Source organism: Cervus canadensis, chromosome 18 (assembly GCF_019320065.1).
Source record: "Cervus canadensis isolate Bull #8, Minnesota chromosome 18, ASM1932006v1, whole genome shotgun sequence".
Classification (NCBI taxonomy): Eukaryota; Metazoa; Chordata; class Mammalia; order Artiodactyla; family Cervidae; genus Cervus; species Cervus canadensis.
Genome location: NC_057403.1, coordinates 9,019,437 through 9,043,781, shown reverse-complemented (window position 1 = coordinate 9,043,781; position 24,345 = coordinate 9,019,437). Strand labels below are relative to the sequence as shown.

Here is a 24,345-nt window from a genome sequence, read left to right as displayed (position 1 = left end):
CTCTCCTCTCATGAACAGTCACATCCCTCAGTGTCCTTACTGCTCTGCTCATGGTCACCTAGCAGAGGATTATGTTCTGTAACTAACTGTGCTCTATCCATGGATAGACCCTCAACATAACAAGCACGATGGGCAACAAGAATTTTACACTATTCTCTGCCCCTCCCTGACGCTAATTAATACACTAGTGAATTTGGTAATTAAGGGTCCTTGTTTTTCCAGGGAACGTAGATGTGGATGAACCAAACCCAATGAAATTGGCTCCTTCACTGACTCCTTACTGACTCCTTCCCAGAGACCATCATCAAAGACCTGTAATGAAGATTAAGGTCAACAGACTTCAAACTTCAGGTTGAATGGCATAAACTGTAATGTGGCCTCTTCAAGAAAACACAATTAATAGAATATTTACAGAGTGAAGACAATTGCCAATTTACACATATGTTTTCATGTCATATACAAATCATTCCACAAATTTTAACTTATTGTGACTTGTAATAATTCTGAAGAACGTAACAATCTCCCATTAATCTTAAGAGAACTGCAGACTTACTTATTCCTTTTATGGATTGGCTGACACACAGGCTAATTTAAGAACTGTGCAAAAACTTTACCTACTTCGTTACATTTGTAAGGATCATCCCCAATATGAGGCGTTTTGTGATGAAACCTCAGGAAGCATTGCTTCATCAAATTCTTTCCACGTTCAGTAAATCTCTTTAGTTTCTGACCTGTAAGAAATGAACCATTACACCAAGTTGGAGATACCTGATGAAAACTTTTATAACATTATACTTGAAACACTGCTCTCCAGATTAAATCTATTTCAGTGGTTTTATCTTCAGGTACAAGCCTTAGAACACATATTAGTTTGTGTGGTGGTTTCCTTCAAAAGTATGTATTGAGAAGTCTGATGAATTATGCAGCCTGGATAAAACCTCGGTAGGGTTTTTCTTCAATGGACTCTCCCTTGTTGCCTCATACTTGAACTCAAGGTGAAGATTTTGCCACACTTGTTACATTTGTAAGGGATAATTCCAGTAACTCCCCCATCTTATGATCTTTGGGTAAAATCCTTGCCACACATGTTATATTTCTGTGGTTTCTCTCCAGGATAAATATTCCAATATCCAGTGATGAGAGAGCATTAATTTGGAACCTTGCCCCATTCATTACATGTGTAATGTTCTGTCCAGCACAGATTATTTGATGACTGGTAGAATGTGAGCCCCGCGTAAAGGTTTTGCCGATTCCTAGCATTTGTGAGGTAATAATCTCCAGAAAGAAATCTTTGGTGAATGAATTCTTTGTCTAAAGGGCTGGTCAGACTAAACACACTTATCTGATTTCTCTCCAAAATGATATTTTCAATGCAGCCTAAGATGGCGACACCTACTAAAAACACTTCCTTAAAGTTTGTCATCAATGTGGGTTACCTGACAGGAAGGTAGGCTTCACAGTACACTGACAGATTTATCAGTCATTATATTTGTCAGGTTTCTCTCCAACATGAAACATCGGTTCACCTTAAGGTATGAATTTTTTTTTTTTTTTTAAGGTATGAATTTTGACTCAAAATTCATTGAGCCTCTAGCTCAATACATGTCTAGAGCTTCTGTCCAGTTAGAGTAGGTGAAAACACCCCTGAATATTCATTGGAAGGACTGATGTTGAAGCTGAAGCCAGTACTTTGGCTACCTGAATATGAAAAGCTGACTGATTAGAAAAGCCCCTGATGCTGGGAAAGACTGAAGGCAAAAGTAGAAGAGGGAAACAGAGGATGAGATAGTTAAGACAGCATCACTGACTCATTGGACATGAGTTTGAGCAAACCCCAGGAGACAGTGAAGGACAGGGAAGCCTGGTGTGCTGCAGCCCATGGGTTTGCAAGGAGTCAGACATGACTTAGCAACTGAACAACAACAAATGTAGTGACGGCTGAGATTTAAGTAAAGGCTTGTCAACAGTCTTTGTTTTTGAAAGGTTTCCCTTTCGTATGAACACTCTGATGCTTTGCCAAGTACACCTTTCGACTAAAGCAGCTGCCACACTCGTTACACTTGTAAGGTTTCTCTCCAGTATGAATTCTCTGATGAATTGCAAGATTTGAATTCCGATTGAAGACCTTGCCACACTCGTTACATTTGTAAGGTTTCTCTCCAGTATGAGTTCTCCGGTGAATTGCAAGGTATGAATTATAACTGAAGACTCTACCACATATATCACATTTACATAATTTCTGTCCTGTATGGATTATCTGATGTCTCTTGAGGTTTGAGCTGTGATTAAAGATCTTGCCACAGTCTTTACATTCGTAAGGCTTTTCCCCAGTATGAATTCTCCGATGAACTGCAAGGTATGAATTTTGACCAAAGACTTTCCCACAGATGTCACATTTATATGGTTTATCTCCTGAATGGATGATTTGATGTTGTATGAGATGTGAGCCAAAATAAAAAGTTTTGCCACACTCATTACATTTGTAGTGTTTCTCTCCAGTATGAATGATCTGATGACTGACAAGGGTTGATCTAATACTGAACATCTTACCACATTCGTTACATTTATAAGGTTTCTCTCCAGTATGAATTCTCTGATGACTTGCAAGGTTTCCTTTTTGACTGAAAGCTTTGCCACATTCACTACATTTGTAAGGTTTCTCTCCAGTATGAATTCTGCGATGTTTTGCAAGGTATGAATTCTGACTAAACACCTTGCCACATTCATTACATTTGTATGGTTTCTCTCCAGTATGTATTCTCTGATGAACTGTGAGGTATGAACTTTGAGTAAACACTTTTTCACATATATCACACTTACATAAGTTCTCTTTTGTATGGATTACTTGATGTCCGGTGAGGTGCAATCCACAGTTAAGGGTTTTGCCACACTCATTATATTTTTTCTCTGCAGTATGAATTGTTTGATGAATCGCAAGGTCTGAATGTTGACTAAACACTTTGTGACATACATCACAATTAAACATGTTCTCTTCTGTATGGATCAACTGATGTTGAGTGAGGTTTAAGCGTTGATGAATGGTTTGACCACTCTGATTACAACTGTAAGGGCTGTCCTTGTGTGCCCTCTGATCTTGTGTCAGTACTGAAGGATGCATAAAATCATTCACACATGGATTACCAAGGTTGGACTGGATAGTAGAAGAAATTCCTTGAAGTGGTGAAAATGAGGCATTAATGATGATACTCCTGTGAGCATCATTAAATTCATCAATTTTCTGTTCACTTTTACAAAGCTGCAATTCATTCTCAAAGTTTAAAGGAAGTCTGTTTTCAATAGGCTGAATTCCTGCAATGTGTCTACCATGTCGCTGTCTCTTACAGGGGAGATTTTTGTCATGGGATACACGCTTTCCTTTGTAATTTCTTTCCTCATCTCTTGGCTGAGACTCAAAGTCACACATATTTTCCTGGATTTCCCTGAGGTAAAAATCTTCAATTTTATTCCTTTTGTGTCTTCCCAGTATCAATGTTTGGAATCCTTCTCCTCTATAAATGTTTGCATTTAGTTGTAATTTCTTGTTAACATGCATATGAGAGATATCTACAAGATATAAAGAACCATGAGTAATTCTATTCATTACAATTCGTAAGTAAATATATCATGTTAAATAGTTATATTACACCAAACTAGTACTGACATAAAAAGGAGTTATGAAAATTCCCCATCATGATATTAAAACCTTTGCAAACACAAAATGAATGATTCTTTAATAAAGATAAAGTGATCTGAGATAATTCCACTTACTTTTAGGGCACCCAATTTTCAAACAACTTACGTAAAAACACTCATTGTAAAAACTTCTGTTACCTATCAAAAGTGTAAATTTTAACCATGACACCAAAGCACATACCAATTATCATTAAAAATACTTACTGGTGCCTCATAACTGAGGAGAAAATATTATACTATATTATACATACTTGTTAAATATAAATGAATGCTAAAAAATCTGAAAAAATCTACTACAACAATGAATAATCCAAAACGAACTTATTTAATGAATAATTGCAATGAGTGGCAGTTTCAAATTCAGAAACAAATATAACAGAGAAAATAGCAAATGTGATAAAAGTTTTTTAAAAAATAAAATGTTCTTTTAAATACCTCCTGCAAAACTATGTACCCATGAAGCAGCATAAAAATTCTAAAAGACCACCTTCTACAAATAAAATTTAAATATTAATAAATGAAATATTCTCCACTTATATTAACAGCTATTACACAGAGCAACTCCGTACCTGTGCAGTGCCCTAAAATATCCAGGTCATTGTCTCCAAAATATATATTGCGAATTTATTTAACTAGGGTCATATACAATATGGTTGAGAACAAATTGCAAGAAAAAGGAATACAATATATAATAGAAAAAATGGATATAATAAACATACCTGAATGATATTTTTATACAAAAGTCACTTTTGATTTGTTAATATAAAAATGCACTATTTCTGGAGTAGGAAATGTCAACCCACTCCAGTATTCTACCTGGAAAATTTCATGAGCAGAGAAGCCTGGTCAGCTTCAGTCTAAGGGGGTCACAAAAGAGTTCGACATGACTTAATGACTGTGCCTACACACACACAATGTATAATATATAATTTTTACTACTGTAAAAATTTTAAAGCAAATAAAGATCTTTCTCAAAAGAAAAAAAAAGCACTATTTCTGAGAATTCCCTGGCAGTTCAGTGGTTAAAACTCACCACTTTCACTGAGCTAGGTCCAGGTTCCATTGGGAAACTAAATCCTATAAGCAGCATGGTGTGCCCCCGCCCCCCAAAAAAAAGACATTTCATGCCATCTAACATTACTAATTTCTTTTGAAAGTCTTGAGGAAAATAATCACAATGTTTCAAGTAAGGAAAGTGGAATCACAGATTCCATGCCATGACCCCAATTGACACTGAACACAGTGAGAACCACACTATGAATTTTGATCTACAGACTGAGACAACATATTCTTAAACATGACTGTCCACCCAAGCAGTCTAGATTACAAAATACTATGACAAATATCAGGAGTTAAGAAAGAAAACGCCAAGGAAGACACAAGAAGTGAGCTGTGTAACTACTAAGGGGATTCAGCCGCCCCTCCTGGAAATGGTTTCTGAGTTGTCACAGCTGCACAAAGTGATTTAGGTTGTGTCATGAGAAAGCTGTTCAATACACAGAGGTGTTATTTTTACAGTGTAAGTAAAGTGGATGGTGGCAGGATGGTGAAAGAATGCTGTGGAAATTGAGACATTTAGGATATAACTTAAATATACTAGAAAATAAGAATCTTTCCATTCACATCATGGTACCATGTAATAAGGAAAGATCAAACTGAGAAACGGCCTGAGTGGAGCACAGAGTACACGTATCTGCATAGCTTTTGACTGTGTGAATACCACTGTACAAGGGCAACTAAAATACTGACCTTAAAACAAAAGAAGAATTGGTTTAGCAATAGTATACTTCTGTACCATTTTTAATTAGGGGAATTATACTATGAGTATGGGAAAAAACCAAATGAGATTTAAACACTGTAGAAGGAAATTAACTCTCAATCTATTACACTATTTGCTATGCAGTGTATCCAACTGAGTATTTTAGTGACTGTATTTCCGCATATATGCTCAATATAAACATACATAGTATTCCAGGAGACTCTGCAATAATGTTCTCAGCAGAAAGCAGAAGAAAAAACCAGGAGAAGACCATTACAAGGAGTCTAATCTGTACACACAAATGCAGAGCAAAGTAATCAGATCAACAGTATTGTAAAGGAGGGAGATCGTGATTTCAGAATGAAGGTCTCCTAGTTGGGTTAGCAGAGTTTGTATGAGGAAACAAACAAAGATAGGAGAAAGTGATTGACAAAGCCTGAAGATATAATCAAGACATATTTCAGGATATAATCAAAACAGTTAAGTAAGTTAAAAAAGAAAAAAGTAACTAAAATATTAATTACATAATATACTTTTGTATACAAAATTTTTATGCTAACTCTCCTTATTATTAAACATAACACTGTTCTTTTAGCTGGCCTCTCTAAAAACTAGAAATTGTATCATTAAATTCTTAACACAAACTCTCAAAGGAAAAAACCATGAGGAGTGATGTCAGCAGGACAGTAGTAAACCACAGGCACTCATTACCCATGAGGGAGCCAAGTTAAAACAAAGCAGAAAAAACAAAAAAGCAGAAAACAATTTGGGAAAACTCACCCAACTGGTAAAGGAGCAGCAGCACTCAAACAGATGCCTGTCCAGAAAACACTAAACTGAAAAATGTAGGAAAGTTCATGACAATTTCCTGGCCTTTGACTCCCCTCCTCCTCCTTACATTGCATTGAGAATGAACTGGCACAAGCCTCACCATTCCCAGAGGTTCCCTCAGGTGAAAATGCTAAAAATATGATAGAAACATTCAGTAAACTAGAAATAGAAAAAAATGATCTCAACACAATAAAGGACATGTATCAAGAGCCCACAGCTAACATCATACTCAATGTGGAATGACTTAAAACTTTTCCCCTAACATCTAGACAAGGATACTTGCACCATCTCTAAAAAAAGAAATTACTAGAATTTCTAGCAAGAACGCAAAGGTACTAGACAAGGATACTTGCACTATCTCTAAAAAAAGAAATTACTAGAATTTCTAGCAAGAACTCAAAGGTAGTAAAAACACATAAAACAATCCCAATAGAAAAAAGAAGCAAAACATCTCTGTTGACAAATGAAATATAAGAAACCCTGGAGAATTCCTTGGCGGTCCTGGCAAGGTTAGGACTCCAGGCTTCCACTGCCAGGATCGATCCCTGGTGGGGGATCTAGAATCCCACATGGTGCATGTTGTGGCAAAATAAAATAAATAAAAAGCTCTGAAGATTCTGGAAAAAAAAAACTGATAAAAATAATGAACTCAAAAAAAAAAATAATAATAACAATGAACTCATAAAAATGACAATATACAAAAATCAATACTTTTTCCCTACATTAACAATAAAAAAATCAAGAATTAAATTCAGAAAATTCCATTTACGATACCATCAAAAAAATAAAGTGTTCAGCAACACCATACAGAAGAAGGGAAAGATATATGCCCTATGAACTGAAAACACAGCTGAAAAAATCTGAAAAGTCAAATTAATGCAGACATCCCAAGCTTAATGGATTAGAAGTAAATACGATCAGGGTGTAAATACTACCCTGAGTGGTCAACAGAGTCAACCCAATCCCCAATAAAATCCCAACAGTGTGTAACAAGTATTATTGTGATTTTTTTGAAGAAACAGATACATCCTAAGAGTCAAATGCATTCTCAAAAGACACTCAATAGCAAAACCAAGATTGAAAAGAAGAAAGCTGGAAGTTTCACAATTATTTCAAAATTCTTAGAAACCTAAACTAACCCAAGCAGCGTGGTATGAGCATAAAAACAGAAAGACCAGTGGTATACAACAGAGACATCAGAAATAAACTCTTGAGTATGTGGCCCAGTGACGTTCCACAGGGGGTGAGGACCACTCCATGGGGACTGGACAGTCTATTAAACAAAAAATGAATTCCAGTTCAGAGTAAAAGTATCACTCCACTTCCTAAGTTCTCTGATTTAGATGTTTCAAAATCAGCTGTTGATGTACAAAGAACAATGGCACATAGATGACCAAAAGACATTAACAACAGTTTACACAATAGCCTCAAAATATGAGGATGTGAACTGAGATAATGTTATCCTGAGGAAAAATTCCTATACCATTAACTGAGAATGAAAGGGGATGGTCACAGCACATGTGAACATCACTGTCACAATGCCACTGAGACAGGCTTTTGTAAAATTGCTCAAAAACCGGAAAAACACCCAGAAAGATTTATCAGTCAGGTTCTGGTGATATTTCCTGTTTTGTATCATAGAACATGCAGACCACTTCACTATAGGGTGAAGTGGTAATTTTCTATATAGCAGGAAAATATTACAATACATGAGGGATGGTATTCTCCATCAAATTTATCTGTTACCCAGTAACAGAGAGTCCACCAGAAAGAACTGATTAACTGAGGGTGGATTATCGCAGCAAAGAGTCTGGATATAATTTCAGAGCCTAGGACTATGTATTTCATAAACAAACTTCAGAGGCAAAAATCACACACAAACTTAAAAGAGTATATCAGGAAGAGAATACATTCCCAGACTAGATAGAACAGTACAGGAGTGAAAAATACATGAGATATGTGTGTCATACATCACAAGATCTTCAGACAGAACAATGTGCTCCAGCCACCGACACCAAACTAAGAGCCCGAAAGACACACAAACGCTCCTCATTAGGACTGGGGATCAAAGAGAGCATGACTGTGCCCACTGTCTTTAGTTTTCCTGCAAAATAAGAACAGGAAACAGAATGCATCACCCTGTTACACACAAGCCTGAAGAGTGTGGCCAAGGCAGAAGAGAAGGAATAGAAGAGGGATCCAAACAAGCAGACAGGACGAGAGACAGCTCCATGCAGATTCTGGGGTGCCAAATGCAATCAGAGAGCAGCCAGTGCTTTCCCCCTTCTGATGAAGTCTTCTAAAAACATCAAATGGAGATGGAATGAGCAAAGGTTCAGGGACTGTTGTCTGGAGGAATCAGCTCTTATCTCTGTGGACTGGGAACTGGACTGCCAATGGAGTGAAGTCGAGAAAGAGAGATGAGGGAGTAAGAGGCCCCTTTAAAAGTCCACCTCAAGCTCCTCTAAGGCAAGCAACAGGAGTTCACAGGAGTCAGATGGCAGAGCGCTGCAGATCATGATAGAAGATCTGCCTTTGTCCCTGGTGGGGATGTGGTACCACTAGAGGTGAAAGAATACATTTTACATGTGGAAAGACAAGAGGGATAGCTTACAGAGAAGAAAAATTTCCTCTGAGAGTTCACATAGTAGGTAAATGTTTGTACTTCCTATAGAATTCTCTGACGAGGGGAAAGTCTTTACGTAAACACTATTGATAGTGAGGCTCCCCCGGACCCTTCTGAGATCTGAACTGTGTTCACACTTTGATACACCACCAAAGGCATTCACCTTACTCTCCACTGACCAGGGCTCTTTGTCTTGTTACAAAGTGGGTAAAATATTCAGATAAGAAACAGAAATACCTCCACATAAGAGGAAAGACACATGACTTGCTGTGGCTTTGCCAGAATCCTAGTCCCCTGTTCAACTGAGGATTGATGGAATACAGAGAGGAACAGAAAAATATTTCCAAAATTCACCTGCTGTTTATCTCCTTCTGAATACACAGGGAACAGTATAATGCACAGAAACACTGTCTTTTCCTAAAACTCCTGAATCAAAAGTACATGGGTAAGAAACAGGAAAAGGGGTGTGTTAAAAGTTTTCCATTGAGCTTTATAACTACAAAAGCTCTGGAACTCCTGATGTATCATGAAGTGGGCAGATCGTCAGAGGAAAAGGTAGATTTAAACTCCTGATGCTGCATCCTGAAGCTCTTCATGTCGGAATCAATAGGGATTTCAGATCAGTCAAGTAAAACCGGGGCTCCCAAGAGGCACACAGTGGGAAATGCAGTGGTACCCCAGGGCAGATCCCAACTTCAGAGGGAAGTCATCCTCACCCAAGGAGACTAGGTTCCTGAGGGTCTCCACCATCACGTCCCTGTACAAGGCCCTCTGAGCAGGGTCCAGGCATTCCCATTCCTCCTGAGTGAACTCTATGGCCACATCCTTGAAGGTCAACTGTGCCTGAAATGAAAACACATTTCACCAAGGGGCCATGAGGAGAGCTCTTATTTTCACACAGAAGGAGAAGACGAGAAGGGAAAGGATCAAGTTGAAGTTTGTTCTCTGACAGATCCAAGAAAAGCTATTTGGAGGAAATTACAGGTCTCTAATTTTAATTCCTTATGCTTTTACACAGAGATTATGATAACCTGTAATCAACATGGATTTTTCATTTTTGTGGACAATACATGAAATACATGTAAGTAAGATTCCACAATGAGTTGTTCCTCCAGAAGTGTTAGACGATGTTTTACACACTGACTGCTATTCAATATCTAGATGAGCTACACTATGAGTGGTGGCATCAGAAATGACAAAGTCAACAGTGCTATTAAAAAAAAGGTCAAAATTTTAAATTATAATCATAAGAACAGCAGGAATAACTAAAAGTGTTCAAATACTTCAATGATGCTATGTATATTCTAAATGCTTTATGGCTACGAACGCCATAGCTCAGTAGAGAAAGACACATGCTATTCTACAGAGACAAGTATCAGAGACATCTGGAGATTTGAGTTTCTGTATGTAAGAAATTATACAGCTGTACATAAGAAATCATACAGCAAGAACCTCAATTAAAGAGAATGCAGTCTTAAACTGAAGATAAAAAAGCATAAACTGAAGTAACAGAAGAGCATTAAGAAAAAAAAAAAAAGAATAGGATTAGAAGCACAATGACAGAGGGCTCCCTGAGACCTGAAATAAGTTCAAAGTGAACAACACAGAAGGCAATAAAAGATTACAGATATGCACACACAAACACATACATATAACATGTTAGTAATCTTACTACTATCTGAACCATGAACAAGAGAGTGTAGGAAAAATGCAAGGTCACGAAATATATTTATACTTTGAACTATAATACAGTACACAGTTATAAAATCATGACGTCTTTTATGAAAACCGTTCACTTCTAGATTCATGAACTCACGGACACACATGTGAATGCAGAAATAACTGAAATGAGAGAAGGTGTCTCTGGACATATTTGTGCATGATTTCTTTCACCATCGTTTTAATTCATGTAAATTTCAGCATTTTTGGAAGAATGAAAAAGCATCAACTGTACCAAATGGTAGTAACATGAAAAAAAATAGGATCCTCTGACTGAAATCCTTTGAGTGGAATACCTATATATAAAGACAATGAAAACCATAACATTGACATAGATAGGTATTAACAAATGCAAAGCAGAGTTTATTTCTGTGTTCTACTCATAAAAGACTGAGTCAAACTTAGAAAAGTTATTACTATTATACATAAAGAGATGAAGAAAAAAATGATCACAAAGCAAAGTTAAAAACTACTTAAAGAATTAAATATCACAACTATAAAGAATATGGAAAAAAATACATTGTAAGTAAGAAAGACTATTTCACCAAATCTCATGACTAAAAGGAAAGTCTGAATGCATCCCCTCTGAAGTTACAGTGGACTGACAGGGGCTGGCCAGGGCTCCTGCCTCTCACCAGAGTACAGTGTGCCTGAGCGGGGACCCCTAGAGGATGTCACAGGAGAAAAACAGAGAGTGAGAGACACAAAGAGTGTGTCAGAGAACTGGAACTGTGAACGTTCACAAAGCTAAGGACACGAATCTAGTAACAGAGAAAGGATTGGAAAAGACACTCCATCCTAAAGAGAGCAGGGGTGACTATATTAGAAAAAATAAACACAAAAAATTGAGCAAAAGGATATTATACAAAAAGGTTAATTCAGCAAGAAGATAGAATAATTACAAACAGATATACATCTAGGTTGGAGGGCATCACAGACTCAAAGGGCAAGAATTTGAGCAAGCTCAGGGAGATGGTAAAGGACAGGGAAGCCTCGTGTGCTGCAGTCCATAGGGTGGCAAAGAGCTGGACACGACTGAGTGACCGAATATCACACCTAGCATTAGAACTCACCCAAATATGAAGCAAACAACAGAAATATAGAGAATGACAACAGCAAAATGTCAGCACAGAATTAAATATTCAAGTCATATATGCATGGAAACAAAAAATTAAAACAATTGTACCTGACAGACATGTACAGAACATTTCATCCAACAGCAAAAAAACTCAAGAAAATAAAAAGATGTAAACTCTGTATTACTGTTCAAGAAAGTACTGAGAGTCCAAAGCAAGAAAAAGTCATTAGACAACAGTCATTAGACAAGAAAAAGAAGTCAAGGTTATACAAATTGAAACAGAGGTAAAATTATCTTTTTCTCTAGGTAATAAAGTTTTATATGTACAAACCAAAAAGGCTCCATGAGAAAACTGCCACTTCTAAAAATAACCTTAAAAACTGCAGCAGGGCATTCCCTAGCAGTCGAGTGGTTAAGATAGGTCATTATATCTACTACCGTACGCAAGAATCCTTTAGAAGAAATGGAGTAGCCATCATAGTCAACAACAGAGTCCAAAATGCAGTGCTTGGGTGCAATCTCAAAAACAACAGAACGATCTCTGTTCAGCTCCAAGGCAAACCATTCGAAATCACAGTAATCCAAATCTATGCCTCAACCACTAATGCTGAAGAAGTTGAACTTGAATGGTTCTATGAAGACCTACAAGACCTTATAAAACTAACACCCAAAAAAGATGTCCTTTTCAGCACAGGGAACTGGAATGCAAAAGTAGGAAGTCAAGAGATACCTGAAAAAAAAAAAAAAAAAGAGATACCTGGAGGAACAGGCAAGTTTAGCTTTGGAGTTTAAAATGAAGCAGGGCAAAGGCTAACAAGAGTTTTGCCAACAGAATGCACTGGTCATAGCAAATGACCAACAACACAAGAGAAGACTCTACACATGGACATCACCAGATGGTGAATACTATAATCAGACTGATTATATTCTTTGCAGCCAAAGATGGAGAAGCTCTGTACAGTCAGCAAAAACAAGACCTGGAACTGACTGTGGCTCAGATCATGAATGCCTTACTGCAAAATTCAAACTTAAATTGAAGAAACTATGAAAAACCACTAGACCGTTCAGGTATGACCTATGACCTAAATCAAATTCCTTACGATTATACAGTGGAAGTGACAAATAGATTCAAGGGATTAGATCTGATAGACAGAGTGCCTGAAGAACCATGGACAGAGGTGTGTAACATTCTACAGGAAGCAGTGATCAAATCCATCCTTAAGAAAAAGAAATGCAAACAGGCAAAATGATTGTCTGAAGAGGCCCTACAAATAGCTGGGAAAACAGAAGTGAAAGGCAAAGGAGAAAAGGAAAGATACAGACATCTGAATGCAGAGTTCCAAAGAATAGCAAGGAGAGATAAGAAAGCATTCCTTAGTGATCAGTGCAAATAGAGGAAAACAACAGAATGGGAAGACTTCAGATCTCTTAAAGAGGATTAGAGATACTAAGGGAACATTTCATGCAAAGATGGGCTCAATAAAGGACAGAAATGGTATGGACCTACCACAATCAGAAGAGATGGCAAGAACACACAGAAGAACTGTACAAAAAAGATCTTCATGACCCAGATAACCACAATGGTGTGATCACTCATAGAGCCAGATATCCTGGAGTGCAATCAAGTGGGCCTTAGGAAGCATCACTACAAAGATAGTGGAGGTGATAGAATTCCAGCTGAGCTAGTTCAAATCCTAAAAGATGATGCTATTAAAATGCTGTACTCAATATGCCAGCAAATTTGAAAAACTCAGCAGTGGCCACCAAACTGGAAAAGGTCAGTTTTCATTCCAACCCCCAAAAAAGGCAATGCCAAAGAATGTTCAAACTACCACACAATTGCACTCATTTCACATGCTAGCAAAGTAATGCTCAAAATTCTCCAAGCCAGGCTTCAATAGTACATGAACTGAAAACTTCCAGATGTTCAAGCTGGATTGTGAAAAGGCAGAGGAACCAGAGATCAAATTCCCAACAACCGCTGGAACATAGAAAAAGCAAGAGAATTCCAGAAAAACATCTACTTCTGCTTTATTGACTACCCAAAGTCTTTGACTATGTGGATCACATCAAACTGGAAAATTCTTTTTTTTTTTTAATTTTTAAATTTTTTTTATTTTTGGAAAATTCTTAAAGAGATGTGCATACTAGACCACCATACCTGCCTCCTGAGAAACCTGTATGCAGGTCAAGAAGCAACAGTTAGAACTGGACACGGAACTATGAACTGGTTCAGTATTGGGAAAGGAGTACATCAAGGTTGCATGCTGTCAGCCTGCTTATTTAACTTATATGTTGAGTACATCACTTGAAATGCTGGGCTGGAAGAAGCACAAACTGGAAACAAGATTGCAGGGAGAAATATCAATAACTTCAGATACAAAGATGACACCATCTTTATGACAGAAAGCGAGAGGAACTAAAGAGTCTCCTGATGATGGTGAAAGAAGAGAGTGAAAAAGCTGGCTTAAAACTCAACATTCAAAAAAAAAAAAAACTCAACATTCAAAAAAAGGAAGATCATGGCATCCAGTCCCATCACTTCATGGCAAATAGATGGGGAAACAATGGAAACAGTGGCTGACTTTATTTTCTTGGTTCCAAAATTACCGGAGATGGTGACTGCAGCCATGAAATTAAAAGAAGCTTGCTCCTTGGAGGGAAAGCTATGACAAACCTAGACAGCATTGCCCAAGGAGGTAAAAGGTTTGCTCACTGAAAATTACTAAAGTTTGCTAAGAGAAATCCGAGGACATAAGTAAAGTAAATGATACTCTGTACTCATGAATTGGAAGACCTAATAGTTTTAAAATGACTTTATTACTGAAAATGTTAGATTCTAATGGTATCCCTGTCAAAATTTCAAAGGCAATTTTTGCTGTAAAAAAAAAAAAATTACAATTCACAGGGAACCTCAAGGGACCCCAAACAGTCAAAATACTCTTGAAACAGAAGATGGAGGCTGTCCTTTTCAAAATTCAAAACATATTACAAAGTAATCAAGATGATGTTGTACTAGCATAAGCCCAGATACATAACCCACTGGAACACATTAGAGTACCAGAAATAATTCAGTGAATATGATATAAAATGTACAGACAAGGGTTCAAAGACTGCACAAAGGGTAAAGGACAATCTCGATAACAAATGATATAGAGCAACTCTATACAACCAAGCAAAAGAATGAAGATGGAACCTTACTTGTAACAAAGGTAAAATCTTCGTATCACAGGATACAATCCACCAAGTGCAGAGACAACCTCTGAGGAATGGAGGTGACGAAAGTGATTTAAAGAATTTCCAGTTGCCAGAGATTTTGATTGATTTTATAGGTCAAATTCAAAAACGGAATAAAACATTCCCTGGCAGTCCAGTGGTTAGGACTCTGTGCTTTCAGAGCTGTGGGCCTAGGTTCAAACCCTGGTTGGGGAACTAAGATACTACAAGCCGACATGGGGCGCATCAAAAAAAAAAGGAATCAATCTCCTTATACCACTGATGTCTGTTTCTGAACATTCCCTTCCATTTGCAACCATTAAGATTCGAAGTCAATAGAGAAAAAACTTATGGTTCTCAAGGGGGAAGAATGGGGAAGGGATAGTTAGGGAGTTTGGGATGGACATGCACACACTGCTGTATTTAAAATAAATAACCAACAAGGTCCGCCTGTATAGGACATGGAACTCTGCCCAATATTATATGACAGTCTGGATGGGAAGGGAGTTTGAGTGAGAATGGATACATGTGTATGTACGGCTGAGTCCCTTTTCCATCCACCTAAAACTATCACAACCTGTTAATCAGCTCTACTCCAATATAAAATAGCTAAAAAAGAAAAAGAAAAAAAGACGAAGTCAACGACTGATTCATTTAGCTTCAAATGCCTTACAAAAAGAACGAATTACCCCTCACTGGTCAGTTTTTCAGATTTTATCAGATATTATGCATATTAATGTTCAACTTCTTTACCCTGGTTCACAGAGCAGAGAGCGCATCCAGATGGGCCCTAAGCAATCCCTGCTGCCCAACAGCACTGAGACCCCATCTCCAACCCGTGGGTGAGAAGCCCTGCCCAGGACGGTGCCCAGGGGAGCCTCCTCACAAGGGCCAGGTCACCAGGTCATGGGGAGACGGGATCTAAGTGGAGATGACAGGCCCTGAGGGAAGGCCCCGGGTGAGTGTGCGTGTACAGGAGTCAGACAGGACACTCCAGAGTCAGACACAATTGGCGAGTCCAGAGAAGGGCATTTCAGGAAGGCAGTGTGAGAATCCACTGAGAATATGACCTTACCTGAGAAACAGCCATGCCTGACTCCTCTTCTTTCCTCTTCTTCCTCTTCTATGCTCTTCCTTGGGCAAAGTAAGTCTTTCGAAGTCAACCTTGAAAGTTGCAAAACTGCTGTTAGAATCCATATCTTCTCTCTCTGTGCCCCAACCACACACACACAAAGAAGATCTCATCAGGTGGAAAAGAGTCTTTGGCTGCCACTGTCACAGGAGAGACCAGAGATCAATATGGGAGTTTTTCTACCCTTTCCTTCAAATCTCGCTTCCCTCCTGGTGAAGCCTCATGAAAACAGCAGCAGGGGGCACCTCAGCTAACGCTCAGCTGTCCACCTCACACAATCCCTTTCAGGTCACAGTCCAGGCCCTGGTCCATCCCCACTCAGAGCACAGCCCCTACCCTGAGCCCAGATCTCAGCGCTCAGGAACAGGAGGATCGAGAGTACTGATGCTCAATGCTAGATGCACCTTGGCCCCTTAAACACTATTGAGATTGGACCCCACACTGACAATATGAAAAGAAATCTCTGGTCAGGGGGTATAAAACATGCATACCCAAAAAAAAAAAAAAAAAAAACATGCATACCCAGAATTCTTTATCGATCTAAGGCAAGCCTGAGTTGACCAGCACCCCATGGAGGCAAGTCTAGTCCACCCCTCACATTCTATTTTCCATCTTGACGGAGGCTAATAGATGAAGAACAAGTACGTACACATGAGGCATCCAGTGTGACTATTTGATAAAGTAATTTACACTTCTGTCAACTCACAACTAGCATTTTACTTCTGTGTGTCGAGAATACTGAGGTGTTATTCTTTCAACAAATATCAAGTATGTAGAAACACAGTATGAACCACAGTCAACATTAGATGTACATGTTGCAAATACTGACCTAAATTTTGTGATTTAATTTCCTCTGGATAGCTAGACAAGGGAATCTCTAAGTCATTTTCTGTAATAGCCATACCATTTACATTTCCACTAAGAGTACACAAGAGTTCCCTATTCTGTGTGTGTGTGTGTGTGTGCACGGGTGCGTGCGCATGTTTTGGGACAGGGTTGGAGAGGACAGGAGAGGAACTAGCACTGGCCTGGCAGCAAAAAAGTAGCAGCTACACCTTCCCAAGGATGTCCCTCTGTACTACCGTTCACTTGGTGTCGCCAGTCCTCTTGATTCCTGGAACAATCTCTCCCTACACTGAAGAACGTAATGGCCCCTCTCAAGTTCTGTCCACGTAACATACCTAGCAAAACCTCCCTAATGAAAACTCTCTGCCATTTGAAGCTTAGTGCTCATCATTTCCTTCCCTTTTGGACTCAGATGAACTTACAAACTCTCATGGGGTCCAACACAGTCTCTATAAAACCCATAATGATCCACTCATCCTGCTATAAAAAAACCACACACACAAAAAAATTCCCAAACTCTAATAAATCATGCCAGAGAGAAAAGTACGTATGAAGACATCCAAAGATCCACTGGATGCAAAACACCATGTTTTCATTCACTGTAACCTCAGCCCAAAGACTGTCATCTTTGAAAACTATGTATAAAAGATGTTTTCAGCAGTGCACAAGCCCCAGCGAGACCCAGACATCTCCCAAGGAAACACCCCAAATCCCCCTGTTGTAGCTTTCACAGTGCAACTGAACATTTCTTTATTTGCGACACAAAATACTGAAGAGTACTAAAGGTAAACAAGAAAATGATGTCTGAAACTTTTCTTATGTTACTCTAAAAACTGTAGAAAGATTCCTTTCTCTGTCTCTCTTTTCCCCTGGAGCAGGAAGGATTTATTTCTTGCAAGACGTAATGGAGATCTTTCTCAAAGCAGTGTCCCTGCACAATGATCTTTGACCTCCCCAAACACCCAACACAAGTCACCTGTAGAGTGGATGCTGAAAGGCACCCTTCAGCTCCATCTCCTGAGCACAAGGCACCCATCCTCCTGCACCCAAGGGTCCCTGTGTGCTCAGCTTAGGCCGTACTTCTAACACTGGAGGAAAATAATTTTCTGTGCCTGAAACAACTGGCTTCATGAAAGCCAAAACATGCAAGCAACCCAAATGTCCATTAAGAGAGGAATGGATAAAGAAGATGTAGTACTTATATATAATGAAACACTACTCAGACATTAAACAAAACGGAAAAAAATGTCATTTGCAGCAACACAGAGGGACCCAGAAATCACCATACTGAGTAAAGTTAAGTAAGAGGAGAAATATCTTATGACATCCCTTAGATGTGGAATCTAAAAAGAAATTATACAAATGAACTTACAAAACAGAAAGAGACTCACAGACTTAGAGAATGATTGTGGCAGGGTTGGGGGAGAAGGGATAAATGGGCAGTTTGGGATGGACATGTACTCACTGCTATATTTTAAATGGATAGCCAACAAGGACCTACTGTATAGCACATGGAACTCAATGTTATGTGGCAGCCTGGATGGGAGGGGAGTTTGGGAGAGAATGGATACAGGTATATGTATGCCTGAGTACTCTCACAGGTCTCCTGAAACTATCACAACATTGTCAATCAGCTATATCCCTATACAAAACTAAAACTTAAAAAAAGAAACCCACAAATTTACATTTAATGCTGAGAAATATTTCTACTACGGTCACTTCTACTCAGAGCCTGTGTTCCTATCTCCAAGCCAGCAATTTTGTTTTTCATTCTGGGAAGACAGGGACCCATATACACGTCTACAAAAACTAGATACTCTCTCCAAAAAGAACTGCCACACAGAGACACATACCCAGTTTGGCCAATCACTTCAGGGTCAGCGTTGCTCTGACTGTTTCTTGTCTAGTCTCTCATCTGCATGTTATAAGCAGGCTCCCTGAGGTCCAGAAGGGAGACATTTTTTGAAAAAGTCTTGGTGGAGTGAACAGAATAGGGGTGTTTCCCAAATGAGATCCTGCAAGTTCAGGGGGCAGAGTTTGTCCTTATTGCCTGTCCCATTTAAAATACCATCTATCAGATACCTGATCAAAGGAAACTTCTTTCAAGGTCTAATCACACAGACATCAAACAGGTAATTCTTCTTTTCCAGAAAAATCAAAGTAAAGTAATTTAAACAGTCGCAGAAGCACAGCTGCTGGTGCAGAAAACATTGTAAGGGTTTAGCTTAGAAATAAGCTCTGAGCAAACTTTTTCATCATGAACAGAGGAATAAAAGAGGCAAAAAAATATATAAGGGATTCAAATCCCTTATATAAACTGGCATAGTATCTGCATATAACCTACACACACCTTCCCATATGCTGTAAATCACCTCGAGGTTACTTATAATACCAAATAAAATGTGAATGCTATGTATAAAAAAAAGTTAGACTAACTGGTTAAAGCAGGTTTTGACCGTTAATATAAAAGACATTTCTACCAAGTACTCATCAAAAGAATCTAAACGTATTTACTAGTTATGAAAGCACTTTTCCAATATATTAACATAAGGCAGGGAAAGCACTTTGGTGTCAAGAATATCTGAATCAATAAAAGGAAATAATCTTGCTGTCAACACTTTTAAAAAATTGAGGATATATCATATTTAGAAAAGAACCACATGAGTAGAATACATAATGCCCCCAAACTTATTTCACAACTTAGTAATTATTTGTAGGGACTCAGACATTTAATGCACTAGTATATATGTAAAGTTAACAACAAAAGAACTGTAAAGGAAACAAAGAAAAAAAGTAAATCCATTACAGAAAAACACTTTCAATGTTTCTTCAAAGAGGTTCTATGTGGGGACAGAACCAGTCCTTTCTTGCCCCACTAGTGCCCCCTCCATCCCATGCCAGGAAATGGAAGGGGGTGAGCCACACCTGTCTGAGTCAAGTCACTGCTCCTTGGCTCAATAGGGACTGCAAAGGGACGTTATCTTGTCATACAAACAATTACAAAATGTACAAACCTTCCAGCTTGGCGATATGAATCTTCGTCTGTATAATTTAAGCAAACAAAATAGAAAGCTATTAGATTCTAAAGCCAGAAAACAGTGCATCATAACTTTGTCCAAATCCAGCTAACTCACCCCTCCCACCTGGACACAGGTTTCCCTCTCCTGCACTATTTTTTTTTTTTACCTGCACTATTATGCATTTCCATTTAATTGTCTATCTCCATTTCCCCCCTCCCTCCGTTTCTGTCTCTTTTTTAATCTTTTCTATTCTGCTGGTGCCCCTGCTGGTCTATTTCTCTCTGCTGTCCTGCCAAGCTCTGCAACTTGTTTCTCCTCTTGTTGCTCTTTCCCCCCATATCTTTACATTTCTGCTTCTTTCTTCCCTCAGCTCAACGCCCTCTCTGCCCTCCGGTTGCAAACCTCTGCCTCTTAGTCCCCTCCTCCCCACTCTCAGGCACCCCACGTGGCTATGCTTCCTTTCTGCTCCGCTAGTCACACGCTGTCATCTGTTCCTCTCTCAGGACCACGATGTTCTGAAGGCCACGGCTCCACCTTTTATCCTCTCGCAGAATCTCTGTGAAGTGCCTCACCGCTGTTGCTCCCCTTACTACCAGTTATCGAGGCCCCCCTCTCCCCATGTTGCTGCCCAATCCCTGGAGATCTGGCTCTTAAAATTTCTCTATTTTATTCACCTACTATTTTCAAGGCTAAATCTATTTCATCTTACAGTCTCTTTACAAGACCCTCAGTCATCTTCTGTCTCCATCCGTTTTCCCTTATTCTTTCCACTTCATCAGTTTTCCTCTCTCAGGTTTCTTCTCTGCGGCTGCCGATCCCATCGCCCGCTTATTTTTGGCAAAGGAGACGCAGTAAGACGGCCGCCTACGGAAGAGACCGTTTTCCAACCGAAGGAAAAACTGGGGGCTGAAAAACATTGGCCGGGGTCACCTGCCCCTACGCGGGGTGAGGGGACGGGCTGGCAGGGAGGGGAGGCCCGCGGGGCGGAAGGAGCGGCCTGAGGAGACGCGAGGACAGAAGGGGCCGGGAGGGACCGGATCTCGGGAGCGGGGCGGGCTCTCCAGAAACCCCGGACCGGGGAGAGGACGCGGCCTCCAGGGGCCGAGAGGGCGAGGCTGATGGGCGCGAATCCACTTCGCGAAGGAGGGCTTTACATGAGGCGGGGGGCAGAGGTAGGAAAGGGTTTTAAGCACGAAAATGTGCGAAAGGCGGTGTCTATTGAGACCAAAGGCGGAAAACGCAAGGGCAGGGACCAGCCTCTGCGATTTCAACCCAGTGGAAAATACACCCAACCCCTAACAGCGAGGTCTGGATAGACTGGGGGCGGAGAGGCGGGTGCTGAGATTTTAGGCCCGTGCCGACCCCCATGCCATGAAGATGGAGTTAGAAGGGGTAAGGGGGCCACCGCCACCGCACAGTTACAGTACCGACGAGCAACTTACTCAGCGGGGTGACCTTCTCTCCGCGTAGTCCGCTTCCGGTTCCGTAAAGAAGGGCGCCAGAGGGGCCAGAGGGGCCCTTCCGGGGGCGGGGCCTTGGCCTGGCGCTAGGAGCCTGGAGAGACCCCCGGCCCCCGCGGGGAGTGCTGGGAGGCAGGGCTGGCGCGGAGCAGGGGGCGGGGAGTGGGAGGTCGATCCTATTAATTTGAAATGCTTTTTTAAATGTATTGCCCCACGTTGAGGGTGGGGGGACCGGTGCTGGGTGCTCCTTGCTGCCTGGGCACTTCTCTAACTGCAGTGAGCGGGGGTTACTCTTGTGTGCGGGCTTCTCACTGCGGTGGCGTCTCTTGCCAAGAGCACAGGCTCCGGGGCACACAGGCTTCAGTAGTTGCAGCTCCCTGGCTCCAGAGCACGGGCAGTAGTTCTGGCCCACGGACTTCGTTGTCCCAAGGCACGTGGGATCTTCCCCGACCAGGGATGAACCCATGTCTCCCGCAGTGGCCGGCGGATTCTTTACCACTGAACCACCAGGGAAGGCCCACTGTCACAGTTTGAAGGTGAAAGCTGGGCCAGTTGCCTGGCCCAGTTATACAGAAACTAAGATGTCTCCTAACAAGTTGAAAACGGTTACAGTAAAAAGTTGTTTAAAAAAAAAAAGTTGTTTTTGCCAGCAGTTTGCTTACATGTCCAATTGACTGTGTATGAGATAAAAGGTTCCAGGTAAACTTTTTAAATATCTTTCCCCAACTCGTTGACAACAGGAAACCTTACATGTTTGATAAATTAAATTATATGTAGTTTATAAATATCTAGATCATTCCCAAATAAGATAAAAGAGTGAAATACTACTAAAAATAGTATTTTGCCTTACAACTCTATTTTTGTTTTTGTCTTTGAAATCTTTGGGACTCGAACAGTAAACTACACAGAGAACAACACAGCATTTTCCCACACTTTCCATCAGATCTTACTCCGTTCCTGGTGAAGCCCTCACATACACAGCAGCAGTGGGCACCTCAGAAGACCGGACAATCCCCTTCAGGTCACAGACCAGGCCCTGGTCCATCCCCACTCAGAGAAGAACGCCTCCCCTCAGCCCAGATATCAGCCCTCAGGAATAGGAGGACTCAGAGTCCTGAAGCTCAAGGAAGGATTCAGGTTAGAATCACCTGGGGAATCTTAAATATAATTAACGTTGGGTCTCACCCCATTTATTTGAAAGGGACTCTGGTCAGGGTACAAAAATGTATTTACAAAGTGCTTCTTTGATCTAATGTGAAGACTGGGTTGAACATCAAAGATGAATGAATGGATAGTGAAAATGTGGTGTGTGTATATATATATATATATAAAATGGAATATCACTCAAGCATAAAATCTTTTTTTTTTTTTGGCTGCACTGTGCAGCTTGTGGCATTTTAGTTCCCTGACCAGGATTGAACCCAGACCCTGGCAGTACAAGCACTGAGTATCAGCCACTGGACTGCCAGGGAACTCCCTAAAATAAAGAAATATTTCCATTTGCAACAACATGGAAGGTACTAAGCTAAGTGAACAAAAAGTCAAAGACAAATACCACATGGTTTTACTTATCTATAGAATCTAAAAGAGAAAAAAATGCAAAATACAGTGAAAACAGACACACAGAAAAAATATGTGATTTCCAGAATGGGGTAGAGAAGTGAATTATATGAAGGAATTTAAAATGGGCACATTGACAATTACGCAATAAGTCAGTCAGGAGGATGTATAATATATGGCATAAAGAATAGGGTCAATAATATGGTAAGAACTTTGTTTGGGCACAGATGGCTACTAGACTCACTGTGGTGGTCATTTCACAATGTATGCAAAAACTAAACATTAAATATCACACCTGAAACAAAAATTGTACAGCAATATGTTTCAACTAAAATTAAAAAGATGCTCCGTTGTGGAGAGACACCATATAAAACTAATACATACAGATGGCAAGGCCCATAACCATAGCTGTCACCTCACTTGATATCAGAATAAACACTTTTGAGGAAAACCACACAAATGCATGACAAAGCCGATCCAGATTTTAAGCCTGGTAGAACATAACACAATTCTTTCTAGGGAGACACTTGAAAAATGTACTGAATGTGATCAACTTTATAAAAATATATATACCTTTGTGGTCTTGAAAGAATTAACGTAATATAGAAACCATACAAGAATGTCAAGACTTCGCAGCAATTACTCAGGATACTCCACAAGGAATTCACACTAGACAGAGACACGACAAATGTAAATGGGGAGATAAATCTTCAAACAATCCTCTCAATGGACTTACAAAGAAGAAAACTTACAGTGGGAGGAAACTCAGTCTATTAGGTTTGAAATAACCAATCTCAGATGTTAAATTCCACAGACAATTAAAGGTAAAATTCTTTAAAATTCATGAGTTGATACCTGTCAAAGGATCAGACATCTGTGGAAAGATCTAATTATCTGCAGATGGTACATTGTTTATTCAGTTATCTGAGGTCTCATGAAAAGGGTCCATTGTTTTTAATAACCTACAACCTGAAGTTTGAAATCTGTTGATGTTATTGTTCCATTATCTGCCTTTCATTTGTCAGCATGATAGTCTCAGGGAAAAGACGGGTAAGATGAAACCCCACCTATTGCATTAGGTGGGGTTTTTTCATATTCATGAGACCAGGAAAAACTAGGACACTGATTTTAAGAAGCAAGATGGTATAAATTTGAGAGCCTGGGGACAGCCAGAGTAGAGATGTAAAAATATTATCTAAAATACGCTTTTGGGACCCCCTGTTGTGCTTCCCTGGCTCAAATGGTAAAGAATCTGCCTGTAATGTGGGAGACCTGGGTTTGATCCGTGGGTTGGGAAGATCCCCTGGAGAAGGGAATGGCAACCCACTCCAGTATTCTTGCCTGGAGAATCCCATGGACAGAGGAGCCTGGTGGGCTGCAATCCATGGGGTCGCAAAGATTCGGA

General features: G+C 39.9%; 2 protein-coding genes across 2 annotated transcripts in view; both read right to left on the bottom strand.

Annotated features, from left to right (window-relative positions):
• Window positions 1–1,809: 1,809 nt before the first annotated feature.
• Window positions 1,810–24,345, bottom strand: part of LOC122420698 (zinc finger protein 845-like) — a 38,707-nt gene continuing 16,171 nt past the window's right edge. The window contains exons 7-8 of the mRNA XM_043436096.1: window positions 18,699–18,720; window positions 1,810–3,093 (exon numbers count right to left, since the gene is read on the bottom strand). Coding sequence (XP_043292031.1) covers window positions 1,961–3,093; window positions 18,699–18,720 — 1,155 coding nt within the window. The 3' untranslated portion in view covers window positions 1,810–1,960. The remainder of the gene's footprint in view (window positions 3,094–18,698; window positions 18,721–24,345) is intronic.
• LOC122420677 (translation initiation factor IF-2-like) lies at window positions 19,950–24,291 on the bottom strand. The gene is made up of 2 exons (XM_043436072.1): window positions 21,363–24,291; window positions 19,950–20,826 (listed from the first exon to the last, which is right to left on the bottom strand). Exons 1-2 carry the CDS (start codon window positions 21,844–21,846, stop codon window positions 20,696–20,698), a joined length of 615 nt encoding a protein of 204 aa, XP_043292007.1. The 5' UTR covers window positions 21,847–24,291; the 3' UTR covers window positions 19,950–20,695.